Source organism: Caloenas nicobarica, chromosome Z, assembly GCF_036013445.1.
Source record: "Caloenas nicobarica isolate bCalNic1 chromosome Z, bCalNic1.hap1, whole genome shotgun sequence".
Lineage (NCBI taxonomy): Eukaryota > Metazoa > Chordata > Aves > Columbiformes > Columbidae > Caloenas > Caloenas nicobarica.
In genome coordinates this window covers 73,672,602-73,697,756 of record NC_088284.1, presented here as the reverse complement: position 1 = coordinate 73,697,756, position 25,155 = coordinate 73,672,602, and the positions used below count along the sequence as shown (strand labels likewise).

Sequence of the window (25,155 nt, the reverse complement as noted above, 5' to 3'; positions counted from 1 at the left end):
TAACAGCTGGACTGATGTCCTATTACAGTCCTTGAAATAAAGTGTGTTTCACCATAGTGGCCTTGCACATGAAGGAAAGGAATCTATCCCAAACACAAACTACAGCCATTTTAGAAAGATTCACACAAGTATTTTACTTAGCAGTGGAACATTGAAGAAGCATGATTTGAAATACACCATTAAAAAAAAAAATTATACATTAATACAGGAATGCCTGAATAAAATTATACAATGGCCATCCAAAATACTATAGTGTCTGACCTATTTCCAGAAAGACTGAAAAATTGGACATAATAATATACCTTTTTTTAGAATGCTTAAAAATATGAAGTTATTAATTGCTCTTATGAAATAGGGCATTGGCCAAGTGAAGTTAAATGAGCTGCTACTCAAATAATTCCTATAGATCATTTGAAAATATTTTTGAAAAGTAAATCTTTGAAAATGAAGAATTGCAGAGTTCTGATCTTGTTAATATGACCAATTCAACTATCATTTTTTAAAATGGTTAGGAAGGAGTTTCACCTTGCTTGAGGAATAGGACATCACTTTCAACTCATCCAGCAATTGACAGCTCTGTCATGGATGCTAACAGCAAGAAATTCAGTTGTGATTTGGAGACAATTGTCAAACAGCCACCCAGAAGCTATTAAAAGCTGTTAGTATGAAAAAGAAAGAGACCAACAGATTGGCTTGTTTAGCCTTTCCAGACAAAGACATTAGAAATTAAATACCAGGGAAGGAGAAGGGCTGTTGAAGTTATAGTAACAAGTCAATATAAAGGGACTAAGTCTAACTTTAGACTACAAAGTAGAAGAAGGCTGTAGAACAATTGAATAATAGTACAGTGTTAGTGGGAATCACAGGAGTAAAAAATCCTAACTTTTCATTATGGAGTTTGATGACTTTATGAAATGCATGGAATAACACGGTTGCCTACTGTGAGGAGCAGCTTAATTCTACCACCCAGGAGGCTCACTGGCAAGCAATTGTTTTAATGTTATAGCTTTCATGAAGAAGAGAGTGTGCTTTGTGTTTTGTCAGGTCTTTTGAATAGTCTTGTCCACTAGTCATATATGAAACCAAACTTTACTAATATGTTTTGTTTATTGTGCTATCCAGAAAGCCAATGCCAGGCATACTGCCTCTTGGAAGAAGCAGCCACTCCTGTTCTAAAAGATCTGACACATCTGGGTATACTTGCTTCTGTAAACTGGAGCTTTAGCAGCCTTAAATTTGACCACACAAGGTTTTTCTTAAAACAGCAAGAGAAAGCGATATGTGATTGTTTTAAAGAAGGTACGTCTTTAAAAAAATTTTTTTAATCTTCAATATCAATATGGGTTTAATGGATGACATAAGGTTCAAGACGTTTGACAAATAAATGGTAAAACTTTCAGCAGTTTATCTGGTAGAGTTACAGTGATTGATTTCCTCTTTTATTTTCAAAATAATGCTACCTAATTCTTCAGCATTATGTTTATTAACCTCAATATTTCAATATAAAAATACTCTAATCTGATTTAATTTAAAAATATTTTAGACATGCTTCAGAAATGTTGCTTCTGTATGAAACAATGTTTAAATTATTTATTTCAGGTTAGATTTTAAAATTAAATCTGTCTATGTATTTTTGTTGTTGCTCTCCTTTTAGTAGCTATTGCTTGTCACACCTGCATGACGAAAAATGCTAAGCCTACATTTGAAACGAGCAGAAAAAAAAAATATTGATTTGTTTTCTTTCTGACTTTATTCCTCTTCTATCTGATATGTGAAAACCCTATAGAACCAGAAAAATTAAAGAAAAAGCCAGCAAGATTAGTGATCCCTTACAAAGATTTTTGGATATATATGAAGAGAGGGGCAGGAAAACCTTACAGCAAAATACAGGCTGTGTTTGAGGAAGATTTAGAAAGCTATTGGGTATTTTGGATTATTTTTTGAGTTGTACTGCTCATAGTTGAGAACGGGTTGTAAAGATAAGATGCTAGGTTGTCTACTACCTGCCAAGTTTTTCTATTATGATGTCACAAGTTGTGCAATAAACTCTAGCTATCTAAACTTTATTACTTTCTGTGCTTAATGTATTTTTCTCAAAATAAAACTATTGATAAATTACAAATGAGAGAGAAGGCAAACACAAAAAAAAATGTAGTGGTCTCTGCGTAATGACAGCCTGTGATCTATAGAATTACCATGTTAAAATTGCCAGTAGCAGGGTTCTCTTAATTTGAGGGAGCTTACAAAAAAGCAATACCACCCTCACAAACATTAGGAAGAAACTCGGTATCTATATCTGTATCAGTGAATCACAGAAAGGAAAACATTGCTGAGGAAATTATGGAGAGAACAGCTACACTGTTCTTAAAGATCAAGACAAAAATATGTAAGAGTCTGTATTTTAATTCAAGATTATTTTAAGAAACCTTAAATCCTTTCAAATGCAGTTTACATGCTGTAGAAATGTATCTGAAAGTAGAAGCTGGGCCAAGTGACGTGCTTATTCTAATTTCAGGGCCTTCTTTATTTGTAGATTGGCTGTGCAGTATATTACCAATTGCTAAAATTACAGCAATGAAATAAATGAAAATGTTTAATGGCTGAAATACTAAAGAGGCAAATAGTCATCTCTTGGACCTTCCTTTTAAGGGCAAATGTTTTCTGAGGAATAGGGAATATATACCCATCCCTTGTTATACAAAAATAACTGTTGTTGAACACAAAATTCACCTATGAAATAGATGAGTCTTTGGACTACAGCTCAAGGAAAGCGATAAAAACTTTTTGCTCTTGGTATAAAATACCGAAAAAGGTCAGGTTGTTTTAGCTACTGTAGCCTGCACTGAAAAGAGAGAAAAGCGCGAGGGAAGTCTTGCATTTTGTTCACAACTACAGAAGCAGGAGATAATTTTCTTGATGGAAGGTCCATTGAAACAAGGAAGACTCTAGCATACCTGGTCCATTAGTAATGAATATTTCTCTAACTGTATAGAAGATTTTAAAACTTCCCTGGTAAATTACTTCACTCATTTATTGCCTTCCTGGTTTTAAATAGATCCGCAATATCTGATCTCATTCCAATTTACGCCAGAGTATGCTGATGTATTTTCTTATTAATCCTCCAGTGAACATAGAAAACAATCACTTACTACAATGGTGTTGATCTGTTAGAAGATTATTATTCCTCTGATGGTGTTTTCTTTCTGCACCAAATATCACCAAATGCTCCATTTTTTGGTCATAAAATCAAAGAATCATAGAATGGTTTGGGTTGGAAGGGACCTTCAAAGCTCATCTAGTCCAACCCCCTGCCATGAGCAGGGACATCTTCACCCAGATCAGGTTGCTCAGAGCCCCGTCCAGCCTGGCCTGGGATGTCTCCAGGGATGGGGCATTCACCACCTCTCTGGGCAACCTGTTGCAACATTTCTTAACCCTCATTGTAAAAAATTTCCTCCTTGTGTCCAGCCTGCATCTCCTCTCCTTTAGTTTAAAACCCCTTGTCCTGTCGCAACAGGCCCTACTAAAAAGTCTGTCCCCGTCTTTCATATAGGCCCATTTTAAGTGCTGAAAGGCTGTACTTACTGTCTTGCTTTGTTTCTAAATGACCTGTGCTCCTCGCTGAGTTTTTGTGGTGAGTGGTGTCAAGAGCTGGACATAGTCCCTCAGTTTCAGCACCTTCACTGACAGAGATGAACAGCCACTTTCTGTCTTGAAACAAAGTAGTGGTAATATCTTTGTCTTCCATGCTGCTTCCAAATAATCCTTCTGAATGCTGTGTTCCTGAGTTTGATTTTTCCTTCCTAAGTGCTTCACTTGTCTTTTTGAATTAAAAGCTATGTTGATCCCAGTACACAGAGCTATCTAGTATTTTTCTTGTAGATTGCATTTTTTTAGTAATTCCTTGATCAGCTGTAGTCATCTATTCTCTAATTATCTTCTTCATCCATTTTTAGCATCTCGAAGTATTTTATTATTAAGTCCACTTACTCTGCACTAGTCACATATTTCCTTTCTTAAGATAATGAACTACACCACTCCCTGTATGGAATTTCCAAAAAGGCTTTCCATCTTCAGTCTAGTAATTCCTTCCTGTTCAGTCAAGTCCTTGAAGATTTATTCAAAATGGATACATAATACAGAATAGGTAGCCCATCAATTGTTTGATTTACTCTGTGGGTCCAAGAAGCAGCAAATGGCCTCCAAATTTACCTTCTCAAACAGGGTTAAGATTCTCATCAGGAGCAGTTAGTTAGGTTTGGGGAAGGTAATATCAGAAGTTAAGAGTCTACATGGGTCATTACTGGAAGACAATAGGAATTTTTCTCATGATATGTGTGAAGACTAGCTGAGTCCAAATCATTTGCCATAAAGAATGTGGCTGTTATAGTCTAAAATTAGTTGAAAAGCTTCTGTGAAAAGCTCCATTTGAGGTTATCACTACTTTAAAATGGCTTATTGATTAGTGCATAATCTGCCATTTTGATTCATTGGAAAGAGTTCTAAAATGTTTGGAAAATGGGTTAAATGGAGTTACAGTGCTATTGGTAAATTTAGTGACTTGACTAGTCGGATGAGGAAATAGTAATGTGAACAGCTGGGCTGGTATGATGGACCAAAAGATGGGAAATTTATCAGTTTCCATTAATATTTAAAGATCGTCTCACTAAAATCAGTAAGGCAGTGTACATTTAATGGCAAATCCAGGGGAACTGTTATCCCCTGCTCCAGCAAGCACCATCTATCCCTACACACCTTTCAAAACCACTTCCCTGTGTGCCACTTGCTCTGGGTTGGATGACATGGGAAAAGTTACGCTAGATCATAAGCTATTCACCAAAATTCTGAGATACCAGGATCTTTTAAATTGATTACATATGTATAGTGTGATTTCTGAAGTTTTATACAGACCACACCTGTGTCTTTTATTTGTAAAGGTAAAATAGATGAGAAGGAGATCATGCTGTTCAGACATGCTGCTCTGGTGCACCTGCTGGTGACAATTCGAGATCTTCTGTTAACGTGTGGCTTGGACACAGCACTAGGTTTGTTTTTAGTAGTGAGTAATGATAGCCATAAACCGAATGCTTTGTGTGTGTTCTGCAGTCCATCCTTCTTGTTTGTAGGCTGTGATTGTTTGCCATCAGCATAGCTCCAGCATAGCTTCAGTAGGATATTCAACCCCCTTTGCTTCCTTATCTCTGTTCCATCATTAGAAATTAATTCACTGCAGAGTGTGCTTCAGTAGTGTATATGCTCATATAATGACTATATATACCACTGTTTATGTTACATGGATTTGCTGAAGAAAGATTCATATGTACTTCCATGTATACAATGTTGTCTTGTACCTCAGAATGACAAATTTTCATTAGAATCTCTGTGTGGAAACTGAGAAACATGCAAAGATGTCAGGTCCTTTGTTATTCACAATCCACCTCTTGTGAGTGTGGAACACTTTCCACTTAAAAATATTCTTAGGCTCCTTGGAAATGAGGTATTAAAACCGAGGACATTTTAAGCAAAATCTGAAGTATTATCTAACGTATCATGAGTCAGGGAGTTTGAAGTTACAGTCCAATTCTTAGCACTGGACTTACAGAGAAGCTTTTTTTTTGAGCTTTTCTGGTCTTATGCTGCTCAGATTTGGAATATGAAAATTTGTCATAACCCAATTTTATGCCCCAAATGATAATGCCATGCTTGTTGAGTTCCCATAATTGTGTATTGTGAATTTTCAGATAGGTCTATCAGAATAGATTCATAGGGAGCTGAAGTCAGCTTTTATGAATGCCCTAGGAAAGTGAGGATCCCTCTGTCTGTATAGGAGATAAAGTGGTTCAGAGCATCTAACATCAGTCACCACAAATTATCCCTTGATGGAGGATGTTTCCTTAAAATTGAAGTAAAATGGAAAACGTCTGCTGTAAACTGAACTGTGGGGAAAATAAATGATTTTGTATTCACTTACATATTTCTAGCAATGAAAAAGTAGGAAGAAAAATATGGAATGAATACATAATTAGAATTTTAAGTAGAACTCTTTTCTACAGTTACTATAAACAGCATAGGAGGATGGGAGGCAGACAAATGAGCAGTTCTTCCTCCCCTGTTCTATTGTAGCAAAAGCACTCCTAGATAATATTTCAGAATTACACAGCACCTGTCCTTCCAGATCCCAGCAACATCTCACATAGGAAACAGCAGAAGTAAAAAGAATCTGGAAAAAACTTAGAAAATTGAGCCGGATACTAAGTAGGCCCTGTAAACCTCACTATTGTCGTCATGTGCTATGCTGTGTGATTTATCACATAGTTGTCTTACATGTATTTTTTCTTTATGCATTTTCAAATACCCCCAGCATTGTTCACCATTTATATACAAAAGCTATCATTCAGAGTCGAGAAACAGTTGGGATAATATGAAGAGTGGTGAAAACACAGGACAAGTAAAGCTTTTGACAATGGGAATATAAATAAAGTTGTTATTTATTATAAATTGTGTGGATTAGCTAAATATAATGGTGCTCCTACTGGTATATCCAGCTACAGAATGCAATGTTCTGTAATTCTAGCTGGAGTGATATAGCAGATAATACAGTACCAGTTTTATAAAGGTCACTTATTTACCTGATCAGTACTAATAGTATCTGTCCATATTCACGACCCATTAAATGTTCATCTTTTTTGTGTGAGATACCTTCATATAAATTTTAAATATATTTGTAGGTTAAGCATAAACCTTAGCAATTATCTTTTGTCACTGCAATCACTTCTTTTGTTGCTTTATTAACAGTTTATTTGTCCAAAGCAAAAGATATCTATAAAAACATCTTAGAATCCTGTTTGAATAACATCTGGAGGCAGTTGAAGATTGTACAGTACAGCAGCCAGAAAAAGCACGAAACAAATCCCAAAATAACAGAGCTTCAGTGTCAAATGTTAAATTGGATGCCAAGTTGTGGAGAGGAGCACAGTGTTAAGGTTAACAATATAAATAATTTCTCTAAGCAAACAAAACTTCTCTGAAGTATATGAATATTATAAAACCGTCTTTCAACAAGGGTTGGTTTATGGAAGAAAGTCTCGTAATTACCTTTCCATCTCACAGTATCTATTAAATAAGGGTAACAAAGTTTAAGACCTATATCGGGAGCAGTTTCTGTTTGATTGAATGTCCCCTTGTTGCATGACTGAAATAACATGCGTATGAGTTTTAACATTGCTCGGTCTTCATCATGTTGCGAGTGGTTTTGTTTCCCAGTAAGTATATTGTATCCCATCCCTTAGCGAAAATTATATCGTAGTCTTTTATTTGAAGGCCTCAGACTTCTGGTGTGAAGAGAATCATAGCACTATTCAGGATTGTGCACTTGCTCAGTGTGGCTCAGAGCACATGCACCATGGAACACTTGGGTATTGTTATCCATAGATGACCTCTGCTTAACCCACGTCTCAGGCCAATCTCCTGGCATTATGGAAGAAGCAAATAGGTGGTAGTTATGGCATGAAGGTTAGAGTTGTGAAGGAGACTCAAGTTATCCAAAGATTTTTTTTTCTGGATATGTGAATATTTTGGGTGATACCATGCAGTGCAAAACACCATTTTCCTTTGCAGAATATTTATTATTAATTTACAGAATACTTATCACGTAGTGAAACAGAAGAGATAAAATACATAGTTTTTTTAAGCATCCTGACTGTTTGAAATAGAATTTATGCTGCTGAACACACAGCCAAAAAAGACAGATCTTCAAGCTTACTTTCATTTATTTTAATTTCTTTCCATACGTCTCTTCCTGGAGCTTTCTTTTTCTTTTGTTTTTCTTAAGAGTTGCACTAAGAGCTCTGAACATCTTTTGATTAAATTTTCCTGAGAAGAAAAATATGATAGCTTATTATAGATCCTTGTAGAATTTAAAATGGACATGAACCAAACAAAACAAAATGCTATTGCTTGTCTTGATGTCTGTCCTTCAGTAGACCTTCTAAGCTGATTTCAGCATAATTTTCGCGTTCTTAAGAGTAACACATTTTGCTTTGTGATACTAGGATTATGCAATACTAGGAGACATCTAACAACTTTGTCATCTTAATGTCAGCTGAGTGGCAGCTTTGCTTTTCTTCTGAACTCCACTGGATGTGACTTTTTAAAATTTTAACTAAAACTGTCCTGAATTTTGACTTCCTTGCTTGACTTAAGGTCATGCACACATACCCATGCAATGTAAGGATATATATTATTTTATTCATAATTATACGACTGTTTACTCTTCCCTAACATTCAGAGACAGGTTTCAATGAACCAGAATAGGCAGAAGGAGTATTACAGTCATAATAAGAAGTAAAACTTATATTGAATAAGCTAGTTCCTGTTCTGTCACATCTCATCAGCACCAGTTGATATGATGTGAAGTATGATAATCCGGTTATCCTTTTATTAGCCAAAATTGCAGGATTATAATGGCATGTTTCCTTTGTAAGCAGTGAGTTGCTGATGGAATAGCATAAACTGAACTTTACTTTTTGTTTCATTATCTTTTGTACTCACGATTTAGATCAAACATGACTAAAAATGTCAGCTAGGTCACAGCAACTTGTAATGGCTTCTCCGATGTATCCTGTGTGAAACAGCAAGTCTGCATTTTAAAATGCAGTTGTCCAAAACTGCTTTGAAAGGAACCAGTGGATTGTCAGGTGGCTTTTTGTACACCAACATATGGAAATGGAAATCAGCCTTAAACTTGTCAGCCTGACTGATATCCAGAAGTTGTTTTCTAACAAGATCTAACACACTATTAGGATTTACATATATAATTATCTTGCATCTGTAGTCTTAGTAGTTGGACAATGCCATGTGCCTCCTTAAAAGTCTTATCTTGTGAGCACCATGAAAAGTGTGTATACAATGGCATAAAGGTTCAGAGATAATCCTATCTGAAAGTATAATGTAAATCCCGTATATGTGTACGTATTCTTCTTTACATACTTTGATTGTGTAGCACAAGTTCAGTTTGTATCAGTTGAAATTATGGACAAAGCAAACACCTTCTCTGGTAGTGATTCTTTTTAAAACTGTTGGTTCGTTAAACTCAAATCCTTTTCAGTATTTTCATCTTAATCAGTTTTGATGAGTCTTGGAGAAAAGCGATCTCTGGCAGGAACATGTCAGTGTTCTCCATCTGTGGTCTGGAAAATCTTTCTAATTAGTTCAGCAGTACATGTAGTAGCTACCTCCTCCCTTAAGTACATCACCGTCTTGCAGGCTGAATTCTAAATATGTTCAGTTTAAGTTTTGCCTCTATAGGGATAATGCCTCTAATGTGACAGTGATAATCTGTCTGATGCAACAGTAATAATGTGATATAATGTCTTCAGATAACATCTTTAAATAGCATTTTTACATTGAATCAAATATTCCAGTTTAAGATTTGTTCCAGGACAGCTTTGTTCATAAAACTGAATTCCAATACTGATGTCTTCTATAATGTTGTTTCTCCAACTCTTGTAATCGTGCACTGAGTTTCAAATTGTTGGTGATAGGAGAAAAACCTCCAGCAAAACTTCAGCCCTGGATCTGTGTAGAGCAGACTTGGAGCTGCTGAAGGAGCTAGTTAGTTAAGTCCCTTGGGAATCTGCTTTTGAAGGTATTCAGGCGCAGGAATGCTGTTCGCTTTTTAAGAGTCATCTCTTACAAGCACAAGAGGAGACAATTCCAAAGTGTTGGAAGTCAAGCAAGCAGAGCAGAAGGCCAGCTTGGCTTGAGCAGGGACCTTCTTCTAGAACTTAGGCAGAAAAGTGAAGTGTAGGGATGTTGGAAGTAAGGACAGGCAAAATGGAAAGATGACAGAGATGGTGTTTGCCACTATAGGGAGAAAATTCATGTGGCCAAAGTTCAATTAGAGTTCAGGGTGTCCAGCACTGTGAAGGACAACAAAAATTTTAAAAAAAATGTTGACAGCAAAAGGAGAATCGGACTTAACATTGGCCTGTTGCTTGACAAGGTCAGTCAGCTCACAAATAGGGACGTAGACGTAACAGACATTACTTTTTTCTCCTCTGTCTTCAACACCAATGCTGGGCCTGGGATCCCTGGATCCCTGTGTTGGAAAACTGCGACTGAAGGAATTATAAACTCCCAGCTAACCCTGAACTTATCTGAGACTTGCTGCCCCAGCTGGGTGTGCATAAATCTATGGGCCGCAATGGGCTTCATCCCAAGGTCCTGAAAAAGGTGGCCGATGTCATCGTGGGACTTTTCTCCATTTTTTTTTAATGGCCTTTGGGGTCTAGAGAGGTCCCAGTTGACTAGAAGCTGACAAAAGACTTTCAATTTTCAAGAGGAGAAAGAAGGAAGAACCTGGGAATTACAGGCCTGTCAATCTCACTTCAGTGCCTGGTAAAATTATGGAGAAGGTTATTCTGGGAATTACTGAAAAACACCTGAAAGACAACGTGGTCATTGGTCACAGCCAGCGTGGGTTCACAAGGAGAAAGTCTTGCTTAACCAGCTTCATTTCCCTTTGTGGCAAGGTCACCCATCTAGCTGACCAAGGGAAACCAGTGAATGGGTTTGGGTTTTATTAAAGCTTTTGATATTGTCTCTCACAGTATCCTCCTGGATAACCTGTCCAGCACACAGCTGGACAAGTCCACAATATGTTGAGTGAGCAATTGGCTGATGGCTCGGGCTCAAAGGGTTGTGGTAAATGGGGTTTTGTCAGGCTGGTAGCCAGTCAGCAGGGAAGTTCACCAGGGGTCAGCTCTAGGGCCAGTGCTTTTTAAAGTTTTTATAAATGATCAGGATGCAAGAGTCAAATGTACATCAAACAAGTTTGCTGATGATACTGTAGGAGGAGCTGTGGACTCCTTTGAGGGTAGAGAGACCTTACAGAGAGATCTGGATAGACTAGAGAGCTGGGCAATCACCAACTGTATAAAATTTAATAAGAGCAAGTACCAGATTCTCCACCTGGGATGGAGTAATCCCGGATAGAAATATAAATTGAGGGATGAGAGGCTGGAGAGCAGCCCCATGGAAAGAGATCCAGGGGGTTTGGGTTGATGGCAACTTGAAGATGAGCCAACAGCGTGCCCTCATCGCCAAGAAGGCCAATTGTGTCCTGGGTGCATCCAGCACAGCATGGCCAGCCAGCCAGGCAGGGAGGGGATTGTCCCGCTCTGCTTTGCACTGGTGCGGCCTCACCTAGAGCACTGTGTGCAGGGCTGGGGACACAGGATAAAAAGGGTATAAAGCTGCTGGAGAGTGTCCAGAGGAGGGTGACCAACATGGCAAAAGGCCTCAAGGGAAAGACAAGGAGTGGTTGAGGTTACTTGGCTTGACCAGCTTGGAGAAGGCTGAAGAGCGGCCTCATGGCAGTCTTCAGCTTCCTTACAGGGAGCAGCTGAGAGGAAGGTGCATCAGGGAGAGTTCAGATTTGACATTAGGAAAAGGTTCTTCACTGAGTGGGAGGTGGAGCACTGGAACAGCCTCCCCAGGGAAGTGGTCACGGAACCAAACCTGTCACAGGTCAAGGAGTATATTGACAACGCTCTTTGTTTATGTTTAGGTAGTCCTGCAAGGAGTAGGTAGTTGGACTCAATGATCCTTATGGGTCCCTTCCAACCTGAGATATTCTATGATTCTGTGATTGTTATTCTGGGAAACTCTGAGTTTCCCATTTTTGCTACCCGCTTAGTCAGTCTTGGGCTTTCTGTACAAAGGAGAGAGAGAGAAATATGTGTTCAGGCTGAAAGAACATTTTTTTTACCGGCCTAGAGTTTCTTTTCCTTGTCTTCTTCCAGATACTAATCATAACAAGGATGGACTCTGAGAGAGAAAAGGCTGCCCTAATTCACGCTTTATCTAGAGTAGAAGGTAAATAATTATTTTTATGTGTACTTTTGAAAGAAAAAGTGGCTGGTATTCTGTGCTTTGCTGCATTCCCATTTGTATACTTTTTGCAGATGGTTCCCCATTTTCTCCTCATCAGGAACTTTTCTATATACTTTTCTCACTGTTTTCTGTTTCCTAACTCTTCCATTAGCCTTTTTTTTCTTGTAATTTTATTTTCCCCTGAGTAAGAATTGCAGTATGATGTTTTCTTCTGCAAGAGAATGGTAGTTCATCTGTCAAGTCAAAGATTTACTTAATAGAACAGAAAGGAGATGTGGGCTGCTCATTGCCTAATTATTGCATTGGTTGTCTTGGTCAGATTGCCTCACTGTTTTTAGCTGATGGGTGATCTGAAGTTCTCTTACTTGTGAGCTTACTAAGAGCAGTTAGAATTTAAGTCTTAACTACGGTCCCTAGCATAAAACCTTAAATGAGCAGTTAGGTAGACATCATGATTTCTCTTAGCCTTCTGTTGCTGATCTTGTTTGCTAATTTGCTAAATATGTAAGCATAAGCTGTAGCAATCTATTAAACTCAAGGAAAAAATAATACTGCTTCCAGTATCCTGGCCCCTCAATGGTATGAGAAACATTTTCATCAATCTGTCATTTTATATGTGTAATTTTTGCACAAGCTTGTTCAGTGTTGCAGATTCAGCTGGTAAAACAAATGTGTTTCAGGAAGATTGTTATTTCAGCCTGTACTTGTGTTATAGAGCAAATCACTGATTCCTTTCATATTGCTTTTTAAAACTCTTTTTTGTAACTCCTCCTTGCTTGAACTTTATAACACTGTCATGTATTGTGGTGTTCGTTTGCCTTTAAAAATAAAGTTAGATTTCCCATGGTCTCAAAAGAAGAAAGCTTGTCTTTTAAAATGTTTTGGAAGGGAGGAGGCATTCTCGCAATGCTTTTACTAATAATAATATTCAATGAAAAGTATTTTATTTGTTTGAAGATCTTAGCACGTGGATGCAAACACGGGTCCAACTAACTAAACTTTTGAAGAGACACATATGTGTTGTACAAATATCCCTTTTTAGCTACATCTTCCAGTCATACTTGTAAAACTTGAAGTGTACTGAAAGTGTAGAGGAATATAAATGATAAAATGGCAAATATGCTTCCTTTTGTACTAGCCTTTAATTTTTCATTTCATGGTAATCGAGTTGTGAGTTTGTGAGACATTTAACTTTTTCATATGACTTGTTTCTTGGGTCCAAAAATTGAAGTTTGAAGTATAATGAAATAATTATACCCCTCCAGTGGAATACAAACTGAAATTGTGTAGGACTCCATCAAGACAAACAATGTGATACATAAAATTTTGATATCCTGTGCTGTTCCACGTCTGTTTCTTATCACTGTGCATTGATTCATACAGAGGCTCATTTTTTTGATAGAGGCTTTAATTTTTTTATGCAGGTTTAAAAGCTATGGATTTGAACTCTGAGAAAAAAGGAACGTTTTTAGGTTGTAAAGATATCATAAGCAGGTAAGTTAAATTATTGATTCTTGAGAACAAGGTCTTTACTCAGGACTAACATCAGTGAAACTCATTACTTTTGCTCATTTCCATGTGACTTTCCAGTCCTAAGTAAAAATTTCAGAATATGGATCTATTCCATTCTGGGAGGGGAGAATTTTGTCCACACCGTAGTAAAATGCTTAGTTGTGAGGCTCAGATGAATTTTTAGAAAACATGAAATTGCATGTTTTTAACTTTTAATTTTGTTTTGCAAGTTTTAGAAAAAGGTGAAGGGAAGGATGTAAGAGAAATAATGACAAAATATGACATTGTAGGAAAATATTAATACTTCAGTTAGGTAATTGGAAGGGTGGAAGTACAGCTTTTAATTTTTCAATTAACTGTTAAAGAAATTACAGTTTTAAATTCAGGAAGGGTAAATACTTTTTGATAAACAGACTTAAACAGTGATAATTCTTCAAAGTAAAAATGTGTTTCTTTTGTTCTGAGGGTAATTCTACCTGAACTTAATTTTTGTTGTTGTTGTTTTTTGGTTTTTTAAGCCTTAGTAGATATTCCTGTATCATTGTACATAATCAGCAAATCAGAGCTGACTTCCCTTGGACACACTTCTCATTAGTAATGGAATATGATTATTCTGAAAATTCTTGCTGGAAAAATCTGTGCAAAAACTTGAATGTAACTTACATGACTTTTAAGACCACCCTTCCAGAAACATTAAAAATGGGTAAGTGCTCTCCAGGATTGTAATGAACAATAGGGCTGGCATATGAAAGCAAAGCATTTTCTGTTCCCTAAAATGCTATATTCATATGCCTGTGGAAGAGAATTATAAGTAAATTATGAAGGCTAAAGCTAAGCAAACAGAGCTGGTTTATCTGTACAGCAAGACAGGAAGGTGTTTTTCTTAGGGTGTGAGCCTAGTTTTGGCCAGGATGTAGTAGTAAATGTTGGTTTATAAAAGACTTATGCCAAGTTCACAGGTTGTTTACAGTTACTACAAGCTGTATCCACCCTTCCTCATGCAAAGGGAATGTTGCTGTAGATCTAAAGGAATATAAATCAAAGCTTAATTTCAAAGAGATTCAGATGAATTTATTTTTTTTAAAGGCATATAATGGTGGCATCTTAGTGGGGATGAATAAAACTGCGTTTTTAAAAGATATGACTATTTAAATTCCTAAATGTATCTTTAGTTTTTTTTCTTATGAAACTGTTATCTTACATATACAAAATGTTTCAGGGAATCACTGTGGTTCCTGTCTTCTGGAGGTACAGATTCCGTATGTATTTCTGACAACTGAAGGTCTTCTTAATATGCCGGATATCCTTCAACTTCTGGAATCTAAGTCAGTGAAAATAACCTATTTAATCTTATTGAATATTTATTTTCAGCTTTCCAGGATGTGTATCTTGTCCTACTATATCATGTAGCAGCCATCTACTTAGCTATCATGTACATTACTGCAATTACACTGGTAGCATTTTAAGAGACAAAGATGATTTTTCTGCTGAAGTTGATAACTTAATTCTATAGATACACACAGATGTGAACCAGAATGAAATTGGGCAATTCGTTTTAATTATGAGCTGGCACTTTTAATCAAAACAATTTTTTTGATTTTCTGCTTTTCCCTGAAAATTGTAATATTATCCCAAGACATCTTTTTGCATTAGGGCTTCTTGGTGCTTGGTAGACTTTGCATTTAATTCTTTAAAAAAACGGTTTTAGATTTTTTGGTTTTTAACTACCAGAACTATGCTAAAAAAAAACCACATCAAAGCAAACCAACAAACAAACAGTAAGACGGTCACTTTTTTCCGATGCATCACAGGTTTTCGGAGTGGCTGAGTTAAAAACAAAAGCTACTTTGTTTGAAAAATTCAGACCCGATATTCACTTACTTTAAAATACACTTTAACCTGTACAAAAATTCCATCTTTATAAATCATTGCATATGTGCATTATTTTCTTTGACATAATTTTATTATGTTTTGCCTTCACAGTAATAGATACCTGATAAAATTAACTTTTATCATGAGGAGGAAAAAAAAACCAAAACGAAACAGAAAACAGAAAGAAATCGGGAACAGAGGAGCAGCATTTCTTAGACATAGTGCCAGAGATACAGATGTTTGATTTCACCATGTTGCTGAAGAGACACACCAGTTTTAATCCTTGCTGTATTCTCAAGTCAGCCATGAAACCACTTTTGAACTGCCTCTAATTACAGTTCAATAGGAAAAAAAAACAAAACAAAACAACACAGAACAAAACAAAACCAAAAACTTTTAAACTCTGACCTGTTCAAATTCTCTGTTCAGCCTGGCCATAAACTAAATAGCCAGGAATGCTTTATGGTATTTTCACGTAAGCTCCTTTTAGAACTCATGAAGTAGTTAAATAGGTGAGCAAAGAGCTATGTCGTTTCAGAAAGGGTCACTTTTTTCTTAATGTCTGAATACACTGTCCATCCAAGTTTCTAGAAGACTTACTGCTGGCAGATTCAGGTTTATATCTCTTGTGCTTCCTAGGGATGAGGCCAAGTAGTATGACGATTGTACCTTGTCAACCTCCCCCCTTAGTCAGCCATGACTCCCTGAAGGCCCCAAGCGTGTGATGTTCATTCAGTGACTCTTTGCTCACACAGCTGTTAACAGGAGGCTCTGCTGCTGGCACTTCTCGTTCACTCAGAAAAATTTGGGATCATACCAATGGCAGTCAGGGAGTTTTCACTCAGTTTGGTTTCCCTGTGCTGCACAATCATGAAAGGAAGAAAAGAAATGCAATATACATTTAATTACACAAAAGGAGTAGCTATTTTCTTGATTTATCTATCTTAGTTTCTGTATGTCATCTTATTTTGTGAAGTCAGAGGATGTATATGAGGTCATATTTGGTGTGGTTAGCAACATAATTTAATTAATCCAGTAATGTGTCATTAAGTCGCTGCTACATTGATGTGTATTCTTCACGTATGTCTTAAAGTGAACTTGAGCATTTGAGAAAGATCAAGATATGAAAAGACGTGCAACTTTAAAAATTGTATTGAGAGATCAATGTTATTAATTTATTTTAAGAAAATCTTATTTTACTTAACTGAGATTTAATAAAATAATTTGATTTCTTCAGGTACAGCATTACCTTTATTGAAAGAAGCAGTAGTTTCTCCTTAAGGCTCTTTGGAAGTGCAGATCGATATGTTGTGTTGACAATAGATGAATGTACTGCTATCTTTCTGCAGGTACAAAATCAAACTAGTATGTCCAAATTCTGTTATGTATTGGGTCACTTGTAGACCATCTCTGCAGCCTTCTAACCTGTCTTTCCTTCCTCATAATAATATTTAATTCATGCATTGTTTCACCACACAAATTATTTCCAAATTCATTAACTCTAAAATTCTGTGTCAGTTTGACTAGTTTAAGATGTTGTCATGTCCGTATCTACATTTTTTCACAGAAGTGTAACATTTGACCTGAGATTGGATTGTATTAAATCTAGTTAAAGGATGCATTATTGAAAACAAGGTTACATAGAGGAATAGTTTAATAATGAATTAAATGTATCTGTGGCTATATGCTCTTATCAGTATGCACGTTAATTCCTCCCATTTCAGATAGTTATCTGAATTGCCCTGGAGAATACCATGTCTTACTTTTAGCAAAAAGTAATCATTTAGACAATAGCATAACATTTAAATTCTGGTATGCAGCGACAGATGACTTTACAGCTAGAAAAACTGCTACTGAAAGATAGATGAAGAATAAAATAATCAATTAGTATTACAAACACAACACAGATATTCCTACATGTTACTGCAAATGCTACTGCAATTAGCGATGTACTTGATTCAGTGTAGGTATAATATGATTTATATAGGTTAAGTAAATACTTCAGAGGTTTATAACAGTATTGTACGTTATTAAAGTTCTCAGAAATCTTAAGAACACCCTGAAAAGTTAGTAGCAGTGTTTCCTCTTTACAGAAGCAAAAAAGAGACATGAAGCAAGTGAATCAGCTTTTAAGGGTCAAACAAATTTAAGTTGGGAATGCAACCTAGTTTTCCTGACTACCAGATGTGTATTTAATGCCTCTATTATTTACCTGTATTTTTGTTTGATCTAACTTCTGCATAGTACAGCAATGCACATTAAAAGCTTGTGACAGCCATGGTAATATATTTATTTAGTTTTTACTTTTTATATTAATTTTATGGTAGGGTATGGAAGAACTAAATTATGATAAATCCTGTGACGATGTAATATGGAAGCTGATGGCGTTATCACTCCAATACACATGCTGTTGGATCATTTTCTATTCCAGAGAAAGACTGAGTTTAGAGTAAGTTATTAAATTCTTCTGTCATCTCGGTATTTTTAAAGCAAACTTACCACTAAAGGAAGCTTCTTATTAGAACAAGCTAACACTCTTTGTTCTTTGAATTTCCCTGTAGGAACACATTTAGAACAATATGAATATTGTTAACTCATATTTCTAGTGTGCTTTGGACTTTTTGCTTAGTTACAGTGTTGTCATGAAAAACTCAGTGGAATGATAGAAGTATCAGTAATCACTGGGGACCCCCAAAAAACAGTCAGCAAAGATGTTTTTATGTGTTAGGATGTTTTCAGTTTTACACAAGAGGTAAAGAAATGGTAGTTGTAACAGGATTTGAGGCAGGTAATACTAATATGAGGTGTATTTCAAATTAACAGGTACAGAAATTTCTTAAGACTAAGGATATTAACCACTGGAATTATTCTTTATAAGTGTTTGAAGTAAATTAACCCCTACAAATACATGGTTATGAATTACCGTGTTAGCCTCGCTGTATAGAATTTGCAACAGGGAGACACTCTTCAAATGTTCTTCTAACCCATCAGTAGTTCTCCTTTTGCTATGGAAGCACAGTTTTTGTTGATACAGTTTATAAGCATTCCTGTACTACCTATTGTGAGATTTCTTTCTATGAGCAAGTGGTAAGTTTTCCATGCATCACCTCTCCTCTCTGTGTAATTTTTCTCCAGTGCCTGACCCCCATCCAATCCTTTTGCTGCAGGCCAGGCTCACTTTGCTGTGGGAGCACTCAGTCACTTCATGTGTCCTAGTTCTCCTTTCACAGATATTAATTCTCAAACTGTACTAGTATGCTCAATTCCAAGAAATGAAACAGACATTTATTAACACATGGAACAAACATTTTGGTATTATTACATGTGTGTATTAAATACTAATGGGCTAATGACACTTTTATAGGTACAGTCTCAGGGGAGATACTCTGCTCAACCTTGTCTTAATTTATGCTGCTCTAATTGAACTTACACAGAAGTCAGAAGACTTTGAAGTGAAGGTAATATTTTTTGTAACAACCTTTCTGTTTTAATCTTCATTGTATGACATTTTAAAGTGCCTAATCAAGTATGCATTCTGCATCAAAACCTTGTAATAGCTTAAAATTATAAAAATAAGAGAGGGGAGCTTAATTCGGTGCTGCCAAAGTCAGTGAAAAGACTGTATTACCTGCAGTACAAGTTGAATCAAATAGCAGCTGAAGTGTTTTTATGACTAGGAGTCGAGAAATGAAATCGTACCTTTAATTTTATGAATTATTAGAATTAATTCTGTTTATGTCGTAATTTGAAGTTTCAGATTAATGTTATGTTACTAATGTGGTAGAAGAAAAAGGCAATTTTCTCTGGTGTAAGCTAGATGGTTTTGTTTGGTTGGTTTTGTCTGTGGGATTTTTTTATGTGGCAAGATATATTAACTTTTTCATTATAAGTCAGAAAATGCAGTATCTAGAATAAGCAGCATTAGAAAATGGGGCAGAAGTTTAATTCAGCTTGCCAAGATGATGTCTGTAACATTACTTTTGCATGAAGTAACATCACTTTTGCATGAAGTAACATCTTTTCAGGCAATTTTAAACTTATTTTCATATTAAAATTTGTTTCAAATTTAACTGGGTAAAGGAAAGTTAAAGAGACAACAAGGCTTTTTTCATTCCATGTACTCAGCAGTGTCATCTGCGAGGAAATTTCTTACACCTCCGAAGTGTTATACATCTTCTTAAACTACATTAGGTGTTTCCAAATTACCTGTTTTATTAGGAACTCATACCCATAAACTTGATCACATATAAAAGGCCTACAGGATAAACTAATTTCACTTACATAGGATTTACATAAATGAGGAGTGTAATTTGCAGCTAGGCTAGTGGTCAGAGGTTGGAGTTCCTCCACATGGTAAGCATGGATCAGGTTTAATTATTCCACGTTACCAGCTGTTGTGCTCAGGGTCACCTTTAAGCTTTCCCATTTAACTTCTGGAGCAAATTAAGACATTCCTTAGTATAAGTTGTAACCAAAAATTTTATGTATCACTTTTAGGTAGTTCTTACACCAGGGATTGAAGAGGCAGCACTGCTAATTCGTCAGATTGCTGACAACATTTTGATAACATCTAATATCAGTCCTCAGGAGTGGCTGGACAAATCCTGGCTTTCTGTCTTGCCATCTGAGGTTTGCTTATCATTACATTAAATTATACTGTTTTCTTCCTGTTTTTCCTACTCATAAAGTTCTAGGCTTCTTTTGTTGTTCTCTTAAAGTATATTGCTAAGATAAGCATTATTATATATTATACATGTAAAGTTTGGTTTTATATATATATATGAAAGTTTGTCAGATATCGATCTAACAAATTGATTTCCATCTCCAGACAGAGAAATGCCTGCTTACTTTTCCATGTATCAACCCTCTGGTTGCTCAGGTTATGTTAAAGAAGAGATCTTCACTGAACACATTGTTTCTTGCAAGCTTTGATCAACTTCAGGAACTTCTGCCAGAGGTTCCAAAAAAAGTTTTAAAGGTTGGCCAAAATTAATTTATGTATTAGATAAATATTTTTTGCACTATTGCGATGCATTTTTTTTAGCTGATGCTGCATGCATATTTGGGGGTATCATTTAAAAACTAATTATATGCTCTAGCATATAATTCAAATCTAAAATGTTGAGCTTGCTAATCTCATCAGAGTTTATCAAGTCACCATGTTCTTGTGAAGATGATTAGAACATTTCCTTAACTGGAAAAAATACTCGTTTGAGTTCTTCAAGCTTCATCGTATCAAATATTGTATCGACATACAAGCTTATATGTTTCCCTAATATAACAAATGTTTTCCATTTAAGTATTTCCAGGCCTTTTTCCCTTCCTCCTTCTCTTCTTCCCTCCCTTCTTTCCTTCCTCATTTCCTTCCTTCTTCTCACACAACAATAAACCCACCACTTATAAATTCGTAGTACTAAGCATTTGAAAGAGCCCCGGGGGTTAAGATTAAGAATTCTATTCACTGAAGTGTCCACTCTGCAGCTAGAACTGTGTGGTCCTACTGTTTCAGTTGGGCCAACTCTGAGAAAATTGTAGACTGATTATTTTCAGCTAATTAGATTTCAAAATGCACAGTTTTTATCCATCAAGAAAATGGGAGGACAAGCTTCTACATCAGAAGCATACAGTTAAGGTGAAGGATCAAGTCAGTAGATCTTTGGGCACTGAATATCAACTCGTGCGTGTTATTGTAATAACTGTATATGTGTAAAGCCATGTTTACTGACAGAAAAACAGAAAAAAATCTCGTCGGTTTAATTCCTCTTTGATGTATGATATGCGCAAATCCATTGCAGACACGACTTCCTACAGTCCTGGACTACTGAAAGAGAATAAAGTATATTAAGACATTGAGATTTTCCTGTGTTTCAAGACGCAGGCTATTACTTACTCTGTTTATAAATTTAAGACAGGTACATGCCTCTCCCTGTGTATTGGTAAGATTTTTTTCATTCCAGTAACCAAAAAAATTATACATCTTAGGATCCTAACAACTGGTTTAAGTTTTGAATTTGACAGTGTAGACATGTACTATACACACTCCTCATGTATCCTCAATTATCAAGTATTTTGGTTTCAGCATTTTAGTGACATGACATCTTCGTACAATGTAAATGCTGCTGCTCCACTAGAAACAGCAGTGAAAGATGCATCACCCTCAGAAAACCAGAATAACTTCAACACATTCTGTCCAGATTATAAACAAAATCATCAGTCTTTAGAGCTGCTTGGTAAGGCACAAAACAGCACAGGTAATGTCTTGTATTACTAAGAAAATGTGTTTCCTTTGGAAAAGAAGTTAAAATCTTAGTGTATTAGAATCTTTGTCTTCTAATTATGGAAATGTCAGTTATTCTGAGGAGACAAACTGCATTAAAATGCTCAATTTCATCTTGTTTTTCTGTAAAATGTAGAGAAATAAGCTAAGTTTTCATTCTCCAAACATAACGGTTCAAATTTTTCTCTACCAGGAACATCTGATATGAATTCTGAAGGCCTAATTCCTCCATTGAATCATCATCAGGGTTTTTTTGACTCTGATCTTCCAAGCTGTATGCAAAAGAAATCTTGTTCTTCAGACATAATTATGGGAAGGAAGCAGAATTTCTTTGCTGTGCCAAAGGACTGTGAAGATTTTGCTCATCTCGATGTTACGAATTCTCTTCATGTTCAAAGACAGCCTTTCAGGGTGCACTGTAGCTCCGATCATTCTTCCAAACACTCAGAAAAAGAGGATTTCTTTTCAACTTTCAGGGACTATGCACCTCAGGAGAGCTCTAAGAGTTTTCTAGAAGAATTAGAAGACACAACATACAAGAGCCCAGAAATTCTGATTGACCAGACCCCATGGAATGACTCTTCATCCACAGGCCCCTGTGATTCCTTTGCATCTGATAGTTTTCTCTCTAATTTCTTTGTTGACCCACATGAGCTTCAAAGTCTGAATTTTCACCAAATAGGCAGAGAATCTGAAGGAAAGAGAAAACAAAATCTACCATTCTTACGGTCAAATGAGAAAAATAGAACAGGTATGTCCAAGGCAAGCAGAATTTTCTGAAATTCTGTTTGTATCTCAGTTGGACACAGGAGTATCTGTAAGACTAGATTTTGTATATTCTTCAAATAGTTGTTCAATCCAATCCAACCCGACAGTTTCATGTTTCCTTTACTAAAAAATTTACTTGCATATATATTTCTTCTATGATAAAATCTTCCTAAACATCTCTTTTCTGTTTTGAGCATAAGAATATTAAAAAAAAAAAAAATAGGATTGTGTTACTGCCATTATTTTTCCTTGCTGAAGTATTGAAAAGTGGAGTTCTCCAATATTGTAAGCTTCAGCTTCTTCTCTCTGACAGTGCCTGAAATGTCCATAATAAATATGACAGAATTGTTTTAAAAGTTATGGGAAAGATTATTTTGTATACATAGGTTTGGACAAAAGGGGGAAGAAAAGATTTTCTCTAAAGAAAGAAAAGGTTTTCTCTAAAGGACAAAAAGCAGATTTGGCAAATTCAGAGAGTGAAATTTAGATACTGCTAATGGCTGTGATTTTGCTGTTGGTGTTCGTGGAGTAAGAATTTCACTCTGACAACTTTCTAAGTTTGTTTCATACAGTTCCCTTATTCTTGGAATATTTTTTTAGCTGTCTCCAGGGCTAAACTCTCCATCTTGAAATCTTTCCAAAGCATATTTCTTCGAATAGATGGTATAGTGTGCACTTCAAAACCTTGTTTACCCTGAAGGTGTGTACAGTCCTTGTATAAAATCTTCAGGCTTCTCTTTTTTTTTTTTTTGGTCATTTTCTTATCCTTGGTTTACTTTCTCAGAAATAGTCAGCTTGAGACCTCTTTTATAAGCCATAATATGTATCCATGGAGTCTTAAAAGTAAGAAAGCATCACTAGTCCCTGTCAGGCTAAGTATTGCTGTATCATATATTGTAGTATTTTTTTTAATTCTGCCACTTCCCTATAGGTGAAGTGCCACATTCTTTAAAAATACAAGGTTAAGCTTCTTAAACAAAATGCATAACTCCTAGTTTGGATTATTTAATTTATGTTTCCTCTGTTGCTGCCTGTCCTTAAGTCTCTTGGTGTTACAGCAAGATCAGCACAGCATTAAAATGCTTTCACTAATTAGACCAGACTCATTCATGAAAACACAAGTAACTAATTGATACCATTATATTTCATGGGCTGCTTAAGGCAATTATGGTAGTAAAGAGAGGAGAATTTAATTGGATATGGTGAACTGGTTTTAAATTTCAGCCTATATAAATCACAATGTTCATACAGAAACTCTTAACAGACCTGTTGGCCTTCCATTGGGATTAAAATCGAGACCTGGAGTATTACTGGGTAGATAACATTATTTCAGTAACCTGTAACTGGCACTGATAGTATAAAATTCTAAATACAAGAGTTTCAGTAGAGATGGGGGAGATTCTTCTGGTACCATATGTTACAGTATTCTGAAAACACTGTGATCTCCCACTGATAAGCTATCTGTAATACTCTTGCCCAGTAGGGTAAAGGTGTACTTAAACAACATGAATCAAATCAAAAAAAGGAAAAGTGATTTTTGCTTTAGATTTGGGAAGGATAGGCTTGTTTTACTTTATTATCCACTGGCTAGGGGGAAAAAAAAGTGTACTAAATAGTTGCACATGTTAATGAAAAAGAACACCTTAATACAGTGAAAGCCTTCTGAAGTGCCAGATTTAAGAAATGTGGAATCCCAAGTTTAAGAAATGTGTACAAGGTCAAGTTAAAAAGACACATTAGGAACCCTCAAGGATTTCTTTAGGCTTCAGTTCAAACTTTTATTAAACCACAAACAATTAATGCTAATATGGCAAGTCAGTATTTCCACAGGAGCAGATGAAACCTTTAGGTCAGTGTTGAAGTTTTCTGACAACACTTTTTGTAAAGACTAAAAAGAATTTTCTTATAGTAACTTATTTTGAATAAGCAACTACTCAAATATTTTATTGTAAAAATACTTGAATCTTAAGAATGTAAGTAGCTTTTTTAAACAACTTATAGAAACATGAACATGTGTCCGGTTAAAAAGAATTAACTTTCACAACTACTGAATAGTACCGAGTGTAATGTTAATGAAATAGAAATAAGCATTTATATCTTTACTGAAATATCGTGGTTAAGCATAGTGAAGGTTGATGTATTTATTTTGTATAAGGTCCTCTGTTATTATTACAGGACAATATGCATAAAACTGATCAGTTGTAGTAAGTAGTAGTTAATATTAATCTGTATACATTTAATTTTACAGCAGTTGATACTTTTCTTTTAGAGCATCCTGGTTAAAGCTAAAGTCTGTTGTTGCTTCTGAGAAACACATAGTTAAGTCTGCATACATGTTGTATTTGAAGTTTATCGTACATATATTTTCTTTCCACTTCTTTTACAGATTCAGCATTTGTGGGAGTACCAGAGTTCAAAAAAAAGAGACTGTCATATGAAAGAGTCCCTGGAAGAAGTGATGGACAAACACGTCTCAAATTTTTTTGAATGAAATGGGGATTTGCATACTACACATACTTTTTAAAATTCTTAAATTCTTTGAAGGAAAATAGATGAAATTAATTTTTTTGTTTATTTTTAGAGAAAAATAGGGTTTGGGAATCCTTAAAAATTCAGGCTTCTTTTGTATGTTTTTAAGATGTTACTAAACAAACTAGTTCCTTGAGCCTGGAGAATTACTGCTTCTCTGTTCGTTCTTATGGGTGATATAAAGGTACTTTATCACTCTTTATACAAAAATAAAATATTAATTTTTAAAAAAGACACTGAAGACTATTGAGGTTTCAAGGCACCTATGTCTGCTCCCAGAGCATGCAGCTTCCCAAACTTAA

At 35.7% G+C, this 25,155-nt stretch overlaps 1 protein-coding gene across 1 annotated transcript in view; it reads left to right on the top strand.

Annotated features, from left to right (window-relative positions):
* Positions 1–24,811, top strand: part of SHOC1 (shortage in chiasmata 1) — a 103,396-nt gene extending 78,585 nt beyond the window's left edge. Inside the window, exons 16-30 of the mRNA XM_065656948.1 lie at positions 1,123–1,299; positions 4,938–5,045; positions 6,796–6,983; positions 11,805–11,877; positions 13,320–13,389; positions 13,932–14,110; positions 14,627–14,732; positions 16,517–16,628; positions 17,607–17,728; positions 18,644–18,737; positions 19,777–19,908; positions 20,108–20,257; positions 21,359–21,530; positions 21,750–22,307; positions 24,711–24,811. Coding sequence (XP_065513020.1) covers positions 1,123–1,299; positions 4,938–5,045; positions 6,796–6,983; positions 11,805–11,877; positions 13,320–13,389; positions 13,932–14,110; positions 14,627–14,732; positions 16,517–16,628; positions 17,607–17,728; positions 18,644–18,737; positions 19,777–19,908; positions 20,108–20,257; positions 21,359–21,530; positions 21,750–22,307; positions 24,711–24,811 — 2,342 coding nt within the window. The remainder of the gene's footprint in view (positions 1–1,122; positions 1,300–4,937; positions 5,046–6,795; positions 6,984–11,804; positions 11,878–13,319; positions 13,390–13,931; positions 14,111–14,626; positions 14,733–16,516; positions 16,629–17,606; positions 17,729–18,643; positions 18,738–19,776; positions 19,909–20,107; positions 20,258–21,358; positions 21,531–21,749; positions 22,308–24,710) is intronic.
* The last annotated feature ends 344 nt before the right edge of the window (positions 24,812–25,155 follow it).